This window comes from Diadema antillarum, unplaced genomic scaffold (assembly GCF_040938485.1).
Source record: "Diadema antillarum isolate AM-2024a unplaced genomic scaffold, OU_Dant_1.0 scf00000064, whole genome shotgun sequence".
NCBI lineage: Eukaryota > Metazoa > Echinodermata > Echinoidea > Diadematoida > Diadematidae > Diadema > Diadema antillarum.
The window spans coordinates 771,881-785,502 of NW_027270953.1; the positions used below are offsets into that span (position 1 = coordinate 771,881).

The window sequence follows — 13,622 nt, forward strand, 5'->3', positions numbered from 1 at the left end:
CTAATGAATATTTAAACACCACTAATGTCAAGGCAGGGAGAGAAAGAGAGTTCTATTGCACAATTTAAACTAATGTTTACAAGAGGTCATCTTCTCGAAGTGGTGCCAGAAAACAACATTAACGCGATCAAAATCTGCCCTAATGAAATTTGAGATACGCATTCAGAAAGAAATCAAGATTTGAAAGTTTGTTTGTATTTTTGTCTCCTGTGTATTGCAGCACTTAAGCACGGTCTTCTAATTCACTCCTAAAACAGTGCTGTTGATACTTATGGCTGTTGTGAATGCCCTCCAAGTTGGTGCTAACAATAAAAAAACATGCTCACCTGTAAATTGTGACAACAAGCCTACCCCCTTGGAATATGTGTGTATAAACAATGCACGCTGGTGTAAATAGTGCAACTGGCCTCAATATTGTTCTCTTGTATCAATAATGCACACATATCATGATTTTTTTCAAATCTGATATTGACAACCACATTATAGTATCCCAGAGTACAGTCCTAAAACCATCCCCTTTGTCTGATCTTTCTCACAAGTTACTGTCATAAAAATTTTCTTTAGTCTCTTCCAAAGTGGATTACCACATAATTCTCTCCTACACGTAGCTAATATGCATTGCTGTCTCCTGGATTTAGATTTTCATCTTGGAGTACTGAAACCATTTTCTAAACTTCTGCAGCCAAATCTAACACAGTCTCAACTCTGTGTACCTTAACAAGGAATGTTTTCATTGATAAATGTTCTCTTTTACTATACAAAACAAAATTTGGTCAAATGAGGAAAGGTGCTATGAATCTTTGGAGCAAGATCTTTGTACAACAGTCAGACAGGAAATCAAAGTGTGCCTCAGGGATGGGTGAAAGCTAAAGTCTGCACATTTAATCTCACAGGCTAAAGTATGCACATGGCTATGCTGATATCATGTAAATCACTCTTTCACATCAACGCTGAAAGGTGCATTAGCACTCAAAATGTGCTGTGTTTATTCAAGGTCAACCAATTTCCTGACCAGATTATCCATGATGTTTTTAAGTACCATACCCTCAAAGACATTGCTTCATTCAACTCTGATTTGGCTAAATCAGTCAGTACTTACATTTGTGAACACATTTTACAAACATCCAAATGTAAATACTGTTTGACTTAGTGTAAGTAGGGTGAAAAATGCATTATACTGAATACGCCTTCCACACGAGAAATAGCATCATATCTTGTAAAATAATCTAATACAGCGACTACAACCTGCCATCACATAGGATCAAATATTATTTTTCTATGTATTTATTCATTTTTTCTTTAAAAGAAGAAGCAGCTTTTCATGTCTAGAGAGGAATTGAGGACAATCTGAGAAGATGCAGTGTAATCGTGTGTATACATGTGTTCTTTTTTTGTCTTTTTCTTTGGGGGGGGGGGTTGAGGAGGGAGGGATAGAGGGAAAAGAGGGTTGAGGGTTTAGGATTAGGGTTAGAGCATCGTTGAGATATTAAAGAGAAACATGTTGAGAACATGACAGAGCTAAATCTAAGGAAATGTGATCTACTCGTGGAGTGAACTACACTGTATCATGCACTAATGTGACACTTCATTGCACTGTACTACCCAAGAAGACTTGCTAAAATGGTGAATCGACATCTTGGAACCTCTTTAGTTGATCCCTCCTAAGCATGGGCAGGATGCTATACATATATGTATGATTTCTACACATAATTTGCACAAGAACTTGCATTTAGACTTGCAGTTAGACTTTTCTAGAGGGATGTATATAAGCAAGGAATGAGGGTATGGTGCAGTAATTGCACAACCTATAACTAGCTGAATAAGCAGTTTTGAAACACTCTTTCTTTAAAATGTGTAGAAATGGCTCGAATTTGTCAGTAACTATCAAAGAAAGATCTGATGTTGCTATGTACAGATGATATGTGGTCCCTTACTCTTTGATTATAAGGCATGATAGACCCCGGCATTCCTAAACCTCAATAGGAGCAGTATCAGTGGAGTCTACTCCGTTCTCCTTTGGTACATCTTTGGTTTCCTCGGTAACCGTCTCCTTGCTCTTGGATTTCTTGACACCCCCTGAGGCGGCTCCATTTCGCCTGTCCCCTTTCTCCCTCAAGCTCCGTCCCGACGTGATCATCTCGCCGAAGCCGGTCTGGTGGGCGAAGGCATAGCCCGAACGGACCGAACCGGGTCGTGACTTGGCGCTGCCCAGTCGCGACCCCGGCCTTGCACTGCCCGCGCGGGAAACACCGCCATGCTTGCGAATGACGCGCAGCTCCACGCCCTTCCCTTTACGAGCCTCCTCAGACTCTTTATGTTGGAGGAGGCGAACTCTGTCAGTGAGGGTGGGAAAGATGTCCATCATCAAGGAGCGTCGGCCCAAGACAGGGAAGAGGAGGATGACGGTGACTAGGATCATGGTGAACCAGAAGGTGGGCTGCCGACACATGACCCAGGTCACACCCACATAGGTAAAGGTCGCCCTCAGTAAGGCGTAGAGGGGCTCAGCGTAGACGAGCAGTGCATAGAGCCAGTAGAGGAGAATACTGCCCCAGATACACAGATGGCTGAATATTGTCCAGTAGGATGTGTCCAGAGCAATCTGTCAAACGGACACAGACACACAAATAGTTACAGTTCACTACATCATGGCAAAATAGATGGAATACTCTATCAAATCTCACACTCCAAATTACAATTTGACTTTTACACTGGAGGAAAAGAGATACATACTTCCTGCACAATGCTTGATCAACATACCAACTTGAACACACTCTAAGCCATATTACATGTGGTTTGAGGAGAAGATTCAATCTATTCTGCACTGATTACAGACTAGCAGTAACAGAATAACTGCAACAATACAAAAGAAACAAAAGAAATTCAAAAAGGAAAATATACCACTTACGATCACTCAGATTCAAAAACGATTCCACGTTTGGCCTACATAGCCTGCTACACACTTGACACCAACATATTAAAAGGTGTACAACATAACTGCAGAATGTCTAGCTCAGGCTAAGAGTAGTACAGTCTGGCAACACTGAGAAAGTATCAATAGTATTGATGAACTCATTGCAATCATCAGCTTACCTTGAAGTTGACGATGTGCACAAGGATGGTGGCAACAACACATCCAAAGAGGAACTGAGAATCGATGGTCTGCCCCATTGGGGACAAATTCTCCCTGAAGGCACCTACACACAAGGGGGTAGGGAGACGGGAGAGGGTGAAGAAATGACCTCTTGAAAAATACACACATTAAGACTGGAATCCATTGGTTACCGATGCTACCTCAATCAATCAACATCATTGAGGAGTAGTACCTTCTGGAAAAGGTTGTTAGTTAAACTATCAGAATCACAATGACAATTTAATCACATATTTGAAATTTGAATCACATATTTCAAATTTGAGTGACCTTAACTGGCTACCGGTAGGTGCTGTATCAAGCTCGAGATACTTGTGCTGGCGTGACAAAATGTCATCATGGTGATACATCAGTCTACCCACATCCACCATCAGCTACATAAAAAAAGAAACCTCAGGTTTGGCTCAGTACATATGTTGGCCTACAATGTAACTGTGTCATATTGCGCAAAGACTTTACACTTCTGGTACTCTTACAGCTATTTGGCTTAATGGGAACACAAGGTGATTAATATATCCAAATCAACTTGAATAACTACACTCACAACATGAACTTCGATTGGAGCATCCATCTACACCCAGTCTTAGCTTCACTTTAATTACTACCTGTGGATTGCCTCCATAATTCATCATTTGACAGAAAATTTGCATAGATGCCAAGAGATGATAAGGGGAGGAGCAGACTCACCATAAGGAATGAAGAAGAGTGTGAGGGATGTTAACACACCCTGAAGGAGGCTCTTAAGAAAGACAAACCAGTTGAAGAAGAGATTCTTCTGACCAGGTTTATAAAGGGCAGGGAATTTGACACTCATTGCATCATTGACATCCTGGAAGACACAAAGAACAGTTTAGACCAATTATTCACATTTTTCTTACTTTTTCCAAAATCTCCCTCATCAAACAATACAATAAAATCTATATCAGAACAACAGCTTTTAAAAATTTGAAGATCAAATGATATTGCAGTTTGTAAAATATATATAAAATAGTTTCAAATTCTTGATTCCATCTTGATTCACCTCAAAACAGAGAATGATAAAAATAATAAATATGATTTATAAAGTGCTTATTACTAAAGTTTCTAAACACTAAGCATCTTGTAATGGAGAAGAATTACAAAGGAGAAATTGAATCATGAAGTAAATAGTACAATGAAACAAAATACAGAATACATATTACACACAGATGATCTGTTTTGTAGCATTCTGGTATTAAACAGAATGTTGTTAAGGAGCCACTTTGGCTGGCTGTGGGTTTACAGAGGTTCCATCAACATACAGAGAACTGGTGAGGTATCATCAGTGGTCAGATCACTGGGAGTGACCAGTGGACTGACCTGGTCAAACATGCCAAGCGATATGACAGGCAGGGAGGTGAAGACAGTGTTGTAGGCTGCAATGAACCACTGGTCATACAGAGTCTGGAGGAAAAAGACAGACATCCAAAGAATCCATTGACATGTCCATATTTCAACTCAGTGTAGTACACAATGAATTCTGACAGGTGACTGCATTTATTCCATATGTTGGAATTATCAAAACATACATTTCTTTGGCAAAAATATTCAGCATTCAAGTTCAATTCCTACCAGAAGTTCCAGTTCAAACTGGTGTACCTTAACCTATAAATTATCCATGTTAGAAAACACAAATACCAGTACTTTATAGTCATCTTGTTTGGGAGTTCCATGGTTAACTTCTCCTGTGTCACCAAATCATTTTTTTTTTCTTCTTCAGAAACGTGAATTCTAAATGTGAGATACATTTACACCACAAAACTATCTAGAATATATTAGACAAAAACTCAGGTGATTGATAAAAAAAAGAGAAAATCTGCAACTTTGCAATAAGAAATCTCAAGAAATATGCAGACATTCTAATGACATATAATGGAGCAAAGCAGACATTCTAATGACATATAATGGAGCAAAGCAATATCAAAGTTACATCTCATGTTTTCATTTCAGCCATGAAAACAATTTGAAGTGCAGTCTCACCATGGCTGAGTAGCCGCAGAAGAATGCAAACCAGAAGTGACAGACGGTGAAGGCAAAGTTTTTGTAGAAGAAGTAGGACAGGAACTTGCACATGCGGTAGTAGGACCATCGGCCGTGGACCAGGAGTAGCCGTTCCAGGTAGCGGAACTGAGCAAAGGAAAAGTCGCTGGCTAGCACGGCCTGCATCCCTTCCTGACCACTGATACCTACACCAATGTGGGCAGCTGGGAAAAGAGATAGACGGAGAGAAATGGAGTTGAAATATTTTACGATTCAAAACGTATATATCTCTTGTCTAGAAGTATTGATGAACCTGACAATGACAAATATATGAAGCGCTGGACAAAGTTATACAATTTATTTTGTTATCTAAATAATCAACACAGCAAATTTTTCTCCATTCCAAAGCTTGGTTCAACATGACCTTTATAATGCACAGTTTGATGCCCTCTATATTCGTGCTTCTCAACCAGTGGGCCGCAAAGCTCTCGTAGGTGTCTCCCAAAAATAAAATGAAACAGATTTGTATGCAATCTAACTGGGCCTTGAGAAAAATTCTAGGTGCCAAAGTGGGCCTTGGGTTTAAACAGAAAAAAAAAAATGTTGAGAATTTCTGCTCTTTATCAACAGTGCATCTAATCCACAGATAAAGCATGCTCCTTCCTTCTACAGCATTAATGAGGGGAGAATACTGTAAAACGAGGAATGTTCGTATGCATTTTAATTTTGCAAATTTCGCGAGAGCCAAGATTCGCGAAATTAAAATATATGTGAAAGTTCTTGTCTACAGTGTATGCATTGAATGTTAGAGGCAACTTGCGAAAATTTCATGCCGCGAAAAAGGCCATTGGCTCCAATTCGTGAAAATCTCATGCGGCGGAAATATTGTGTTTTACAGTATTTACCCATCTGTGTATTATGAACTATCTCCTGTATACGCCATATATTTCGCGAGTCTAAATTTTCGCGAATCGGGACTTCCTGACAATTTCGCGAGTGGTAAAATCCATGATCGTGGAGTCCTGTACTGAACGGAGAAATGTATACGCGTACGTCACATTCATATCGGTACTAGAGTCAATAATTTTGCGAATAGAAGCTGACTCGCGAAATTCGCACAAATAAAAACCTCACGAAATATTTGGCGTATACAGTATTCCAGACAGCAAGACCTCTGGCTGGTATTTGAACTATTGCTCACTTTTGATCATGCTGACATCATTGGCCCCATCACCAATGGACAGAGTGACCGCTTCCCTGTGGGTCTTGACCAGGTCAACGACCTGGGCCTTCTGCAGTGGTGTGACGCGGCAGCAGATGACCGTCTTGCAGTAGCAGGCCGCCTCCAGGAATTCCAGCTCGACCTCAGGGTCTAGGAGATGGGCCTGGGGGAGGGGGAGGATTAAAGGCATAATTTACCATTTGCAATAGAAACAAAACCCCAGCATTAGCGCTTTAAAATAGTTCTAAAATGTGAGTTAAATATAGAAACAACTAATGTAACATTTTGAACCAGTATAATGGATGTTAAGTATTGTTAGATGTACAAAATGTGAACAATAGTCATAATAAGAATGTTTCCAGACTAAACCATCTACAGTTATGGTTTAATAAAAAATATAGTGATATCTCCGTAAATTTTAGGTTTTATTGCAAAAATCCTATATGGTAGGATGTTTTGTGACACAACTGACCTACACATATGCATCAAATGTGACATTTTGAAAAACTAGATATATCGCTACGGCGACTGATATGCCTCCGCCATAATGCATGGTTCTCCTAGTAGGTCTATAGCACAATGTCTTGACAATGTGTGATGACAGTTTCACACAATTGGAAAAATATTAAAATGACAGGTTTGACACAAATGAGCTGAATGTTCACTTTCCTAGAACTAAGTTCAATTTGATGAATGATTAAAATGTCAGAGTGCAGGTATTTGGGGAACTGATGATTTTTACTTGACTTTTGACCCTTTTATAAGTTTATGCATTGAGTAATTTTCAAGGTATTGAGAAAGAGTATAATTTCAGTATCAAATGGGAAAATAGCATTATCTAAACCTGGCCTTTGACCTTTGACCTCACAGTTCCAAAGAGAATCACTGTTAGGTTGAACATGCATAAATATGTAAGTTTCATGATGATACCTTGAACCATTTGCGAGATATGGAGAAAAACATGAGATATGGAGGAAAAAGTGCAATTCAGCACTTTCACTTGACCTTTGACCTTTTGACCTTTGACCTTTTGGCAAGAAACTTCCCACAGAATATATATTGGGTAATACATGCATACATCAAGTTAAAAAAAAAAAAAAAAACTTCAGGCATTGCATAAATATAAGGAAAGTAGTGATATTTTGAGGAGTTGACCTTGACCTTTGACCCCTGACCTTTGAACCATGACCCCCAACTTCCCTAGATAATCACTACCCATTGGAACAAGCATATATACTAAGTTCCATGAAGATCCCTTGAACCATTTGCGAGATATGGAGAAAAACATAATTTTCAACCCTTTTTTCACAAAATAACCTGTGACCTTTGACCTTTGACCCCGTGACCCTAAAATCCAAACAAAGTATTATCCCCCCAGGATATACCCTCATACCAAGTTTGATGTAAAACCACCACACGGTTCTTGAGATATCGACAAAAACAAAACGGGACGGACGTACGGACGACCCGAAAACATAATGCCTCCGGCCACTTCGTTGGCGGAGGCATAAATATATTAAATCACTGCTCCTAAAGGTAAACAGGACCTTTAATAGTGAGATGATGTCATGTAGAGGTCAGGGGTTAAGCACTGGGGCGGGGGGAGCTGAAGTTATGAACATTGAAGGAGATGATAAACAAATTATCATGAATTATTCTGAGTTACTGCATTGGAATCACAGAAAAACATCAGCTGAGATCAACATAGACTCATACATCTTCCTTGGTGCATTTCAAGTAAATGGGGAGAGAGTGTTACTGCAACAGTGTATGATTATGGGGGAAGTCAATGCTTGAAAATATTGATAAAAATCTTTGGCAGTACTCTCAAAGCAACTTCTTTGGAAAATTTATATAATTTTGCAAACCTTTTTCCAATGTCAAACACAAAGTGTGTTTGAGTTTGCAGATATGAAATAAAATTGGGTACATTAGTACTCCTTTTGTTGGTTTAACCATATCAGAAGGATTGATTTTAATAGATACATTGTATATGATTTTTTAGGTGTCATTTTATATGCTTTATTATACTTTATGCACTAGATCCAGCCTGTCACCAAGTCAAGAATAATATTTACCAAAGCTGCTCCAGTGACCACCATAGCAAAGCTATAGATATCTCCCAGTTCATCCATGTCCTTGCTCTTTATCGAGACATCGTCGTCGTCGCCCATCTGGTCCTTGTCCTTGATGCCCATCACGTCGCGCATCTTGACCAGCGCCCCCTCCAGCTCCTGGCGAGCCTCGTCCTTCTCCCGGGCCGAGATGACGAAGATCTCGTTGAGTTCCTCCGTCAGGAGCCTGCAGGAGTAGCCGATGTTGATGGCTGTCTCCTGCTTGTCTCCAGTCAACACCCACAGTTTGATGTTTGCCTGGTATTAAAGGGGAGAGTCACAGTTTTAAACTCCATCACTCGCCTTCCTTCCTTGTGTCAAAACACGTTGAAAAGACCATTACCATCACCACCACAACTTTTGTCATAAAACCCCCGAGACCCATCACCATCACGGCTATCACAACCATGGCTATCACAACCACCTCTACCACAGCTAAATCTGGGATGCCAGTTAGAATGAAAGAAAAGGTCTGAAATATATGTATATGATGGTACTTTGTACAAAAATGGGCTTGAACTTTGATAATGCCAGAGTCTTAATTCAGGTTTTTACCTGAAAACTGGTTTCCCCGCTAATGCTACAACCAACTATAACCAAAACTATCGAAACCATATCTAACATAGCTATTAAAGCTACAACCAACAATAACTAAAACTATCACAGCCGACCACCACTACCAAAAATTGACCATAGATAACAAGAGTCGTTTTCCAGAAAAGATCCCTCTCAAGAGATAAACGAAATAAATTGAAATCAAATAAATTGAAAGCAAACAAGCAAAAAAAAATCATAAATATTTTTGTGGTTCTTATTATATACGTCTTATGACCATACAATCTCTTATCAAGCATGCATCTACCAAGCATTCACTTGCACCTCTCTCACTGAATTATTATGCTTTTTGCCATTGGGTGCCCATTTCATAAAGGGGTTTATGATGAGTTGCTACAATTGCAGTAACCATGGTAATGACACCAATACTCACATCTGATTGGTTGCTGAAAGGCGGTTGTCATAGAAACTGTTGAATTGTAACTAATTATTGCTGAAGACAGTTTTTTTTTTCAGCAAATTGCAAAATCTTTCCAAACCATTTTTTCCCCCTGATGTCTAGGAAGTTTTGCAAAGCACACAGAGAGTCTTCTAGATTATTACGCACTGCACAATACACACAAGCATTAATTGTTATTGCCTATGACATGGTGGCCTGGTTTGCCTACAATGCCGAGCTGAGAGACAGAGCTAGACATACCTTGTGGAGGTTCTCGATAGTTTGTGGCACTCCATCCTGCAGCTTATCTTCAATGGCTGTGGCTCCCAGGAGGACTAAGTCTTGCTCGATCTCCTCATAGACAGCATCCAGCTTGGCCTCGCGGTCTACCAGGGCAGTCCTGTGGGTTCCATGTTTGAGTCATGAAAATTGATATAGGTCACTTACCCCCTGGGGGTGTTTCATAAAGCTGTTCTTAAAGTTACAAACGACTTAAGAACGACTGTTAATCAGTTCTTGTGCTGAATTATTACTGATCACCAGTTGTTTCTCGAGAGTCGTTCATAACTTTAAAGGGACTGTACAGTACTGGTTGAGGTAAGGATTCATGTTTTGAACATTCCTAAGTGAGATAATGAAAAGCCTCTTATGAAATATGAAAGAGCATGTAAGTTTAAGACGGATTCAACGTTTATTTGATGAAAATTGGTTTTCAAATGGCTGAGATATCCAAAAAAAGGGCTAATAATAAAAGGCGACATGCCCCAACTTTATTAGTATCTCTTTGTTTAACCTTGTTTTTGGATATCTCAGCCATTTGAAAACCAATTTTCATCGAATAAACTTTTGATACCCCTTAGAATTGCATGCTCTTTGACATCTCATAGAGTGGTTTCTGAATATCTCACAAAATGTTAAAAGCTAAATCTTCACCTTGACCAGAACTGTACACACCCTTTAAGAGCAGCTTTATAAAACACCCCCAGGACAATTAACCCAAACCCTTCCCGTGACCCTGACTCTAGTCCTATTCCTGAACCTAATCTTGAACATAACCCAAATTCTAACCTGCTAACTCTAACCCTAATCTTTACCTTAATCCTATCACCAACAAGTACTAGTATTTAGCGGGGGGTATAATAATTTCCATGGGGAGTAATTGTCTCGATACGTGAAGATCATTTCTGGTATGAGAGAATACTAGGTTGCATTGTGTAGACTTGTGATACCATCATAAACCGAGTGATTTGCCTGGAAAGTATACAGTCACTTTAAAACTGCATGAATATCCACTACATTATATATAGAGGACTTCAAGTCTTCTCTTTACAGTAAAAAGATACTTCCAATACTATAAAATGTACAAGATACGATTGTAAATCTGATTATGGTTGGGGTTATGTTTGTGGGTAGAATTTACTGTAAAACATGATATATTCGCGGCATGAAATTTTCGCGAATTGGAGCTGACAGCCTTTTTCGCGGCATGAAATTTTCGCGAATTGCCACTGGCGTTCAATGCATGTAGTGTAGACAAAAACTTTCGCATGCATTTTAATTTCGCGAATTATGGCGCTCGCGAAATTCGCGAAATTAAAATGCATGTGAAAATTTTTCGTTTTACAGTATGTTTCGCTTAGGGTGCAGATATTTCACGGGAGCAATTGTCTCAGGAGTAAATGCCACGGAACCGGAGACGGCTGCTTACGAGGCATCATGGTGCTTCTTTCTCCACTCAAGGTAGGTGTACTCATCCAGCTCCTTCATCGCTAGACAGAGCGTCCGGAGACCTTCGTTGGCAAAATCCTGGGCAGGGGACACAAGTGATATGATACATGTCATCAGACACTTTATCAAACAGACAAACACACAGATACACACACACAGTCATTCATACATAAACTGGTACATGTGGTACATTATAGTGGCTCCACCCCTCCACAAAGTACAGCAGTGTGATAGCATAGTCATTTAACACCATGAAAACTGGTTCTATCATCCTTCCATGGCCAGACAATCTGTGAAAACCATGGTTGCTAAAACTATGCTCATACCCGGCTCCTACACACTGCCTTGTGCAAGGATATCCTGTTTATTATTTGTACAGCAAAAGACTGTGACATCATTACTCTGGTGCTCTACAAAGAATATGATCGAAAGTATAATGACCAGGGCCCTTTTCTATGAAGAGTTAAAATTGATTATATACAATGTAGTTGATTTCAACTGTAAGTCTATGGCAGCCTGTGTAGTAAGGAAATTTAAAATCGATTTTATCTTTTGATAAAACGGGGCCCAGCTCTACATGAGAAGACCAAGCAAGAGGCAAGTTTGCATGTGACTCACATTCAAATGTTCTGCTGTGATATCCTTCACATTATCACTGGAGCCGCTAAGTCTCTCGTAGATCACCGTGTCGGCTCCCTTGCAGAATAGCTTGATCTTGTTGTTTTGCTTGACGATGACCGACATTCGCTTCCGGACGTTGTTGAAGTCCAAAATATGCAGCAGCTCATACACTTCATCCCGTCCCAGTGCATTCAGTGTGATGGTGGTTGGTGTTCTCGACTGTCCAAAGAGCAAATGAGAAAATGACCAGTTAATATTTGGGACAGATGGTCTACAATGTAGAATTATATACCTCCTTTAATGAATCCTTGATTCTGATTGGTCAGAGGTGCAGTCAATATTTTTCACTGTGCTGCCTAGCAGTCATATAGTGTTTTTTTTTTTTTTTAAGATGCATGTAAGTCTATCTTGCATGTGTATCTATAATTGTGCATTCTTGCTCATTGTGACAGTACCTTGTGCATGTATCTAATATGCATTGTGAAATGATATTTTCCATGATTTCTCTGACCCATAAAATGTTGACTTTATTTTCAAGGCTTTAATCTAGAAAAAAAATATCTTAAATAAAGTGGGACGGGGTATACAAAACAAAATATCAACTGCTTTCTTTCTGGTATGCTAAGCTCCACGACTTTGTCCGGGGGCATAGCACTGTTGAGAAATCATCTCTGGGCAAATATTTTATCCATGTCACTCGAAGCAGTCAATACTTCTAAACTAATTACCTGTGGGATCTTAGCATAGTAATGCAGTAAACAAAAGTGAGACATATTAATAAAGGTTACTCAAAACTATAGAATATATGAGTGGCTATGCTATGAATATTTTGAGCATAAACAAACTTGTTCATTGCTTGCTGTGTCAGTATTATGGGAAACAACTTCTACAATGAACAAGAGGGGTCAGTCATGGTGGCAGAATGCATCTCATACAACATGTTATAATGTTTTATACAAAATGGAAGTACATTCAAGAATTAATGGGGCAAGAACGTATAGGAATTCACACCATCAGCAAATAATATTTGCATGAAGTTATTTATTGTCACTCTGTAATAGTCATGAAGATCAATAAACAATACCTTGAAGACATAGCCAAAATTTCTGGCTGCTCCGACTAATGCTGCCTCATCAGGAGACTGTGCCTGGTAGGCTAGGTTGCCTGAAAAAGAGAAAAGGACGTAATTACAAAATGGATCTAAAAATAAATCACATTGAAAAACCAGTAATCACTTACAATGGCAGGCCTATTCAGTCACAAACATAGAAGCCTCCCCATCCCCCTTTCTTGCCCCATCCCCATTGTGACTTTCTGAGCTTAGAGCACATTATACAACACCTAAAAAGAATGTAGCTATCCAATTGGTCGATTGCCCATCACGTGACATGTAGTTAAAAGTTCTATCGCACGCTGTGGCTGTCAGCTGTGCAATTTTGTTTGAGCAAAAATGGATAGCGCATGGCTGACGTCACCCATTTCCATTGACACCCATGTTAAACTCACGATTGACTCAAAGGTTTTGTTCCATCGCATGGCTCTGATGTCACAATAAATAAACATTTGCCACGCGCACTCAACAATTACAAGCACGCTTACAAGTGCGAACTTTTGTCACTCATTTCAACCGATTGGCTCTGAGTACGTACATACGTATACGGTGACTGTGCGGCTACTTATTCGTCTTTCACGGGAAATGGTTGCGATTTCTGTGCTGAATTCCAGAATCTGTGTGGACCACATCTGTTGATGTTCGAGGTGTTGTATAAAACAAATAGTGTATGGTCTTTACTC

General features: G+C 39.6%; 1 protein-coding gene across 1 annotated transcript in view; it reads right to left on the minus strand.

The window, feature by feature from the left end:
- Window positions 1–1,417: 1,417 nt before the first annotated feature.
- Window positions 1,418–13,622, minus strand: part of LOC139716373 (probable phospholipid-transporting ATPase IM) — a 100,957-nt gene continuing 88,752 nt past the window's right edge. Inside the window, exons 15-25 of the mRNA XM_071627920.1 lie at window positions 12,913–12,992; window positions 11,826–12,047; window positions 11,188–11,285; window positions 9,741–9,879; window positions 8,450–8,743; window positions 6,351–6,534; window positions 5,150–5,373; window positions 4,490–4,573; window positions 3,839–3,980; window positions 3,094–3,197; window positions 1,418–2,602 (exon numbers count right to left, since the gene is read on the minus strand). Of these exons, the coding sequence (XP_071484021.1) occupies window positions 1,970–2,602; window positions 3,094–3,197; window positions 3,839–3,980; window positions 4,490–4,573; window positions 5,150–5,373; window positions 6,351–6,534; window positions 8,450–8,743; window positions 9,741–9,879; window positions 11,188–11,285; window positions 11,826–12,047; window positions 12,913–12,992 (2,204 nt within the window). The 3' untranslated portion in view covers window positions 1,418–1,969. The remainder of the gene's footprint in view (window positions 2,603–3,093; window positions 3,198–3,838; window positions 3,981–4,489; window positions 4,574–5,149; window positions 5,374–6,350; window positions 6,535–8,449; window positions 8,744–9,740; window positions 9,880–11,187; window positions 11,286–11,825; window positions 12,048–12,912; window positions 12,993–13,622) is intronic.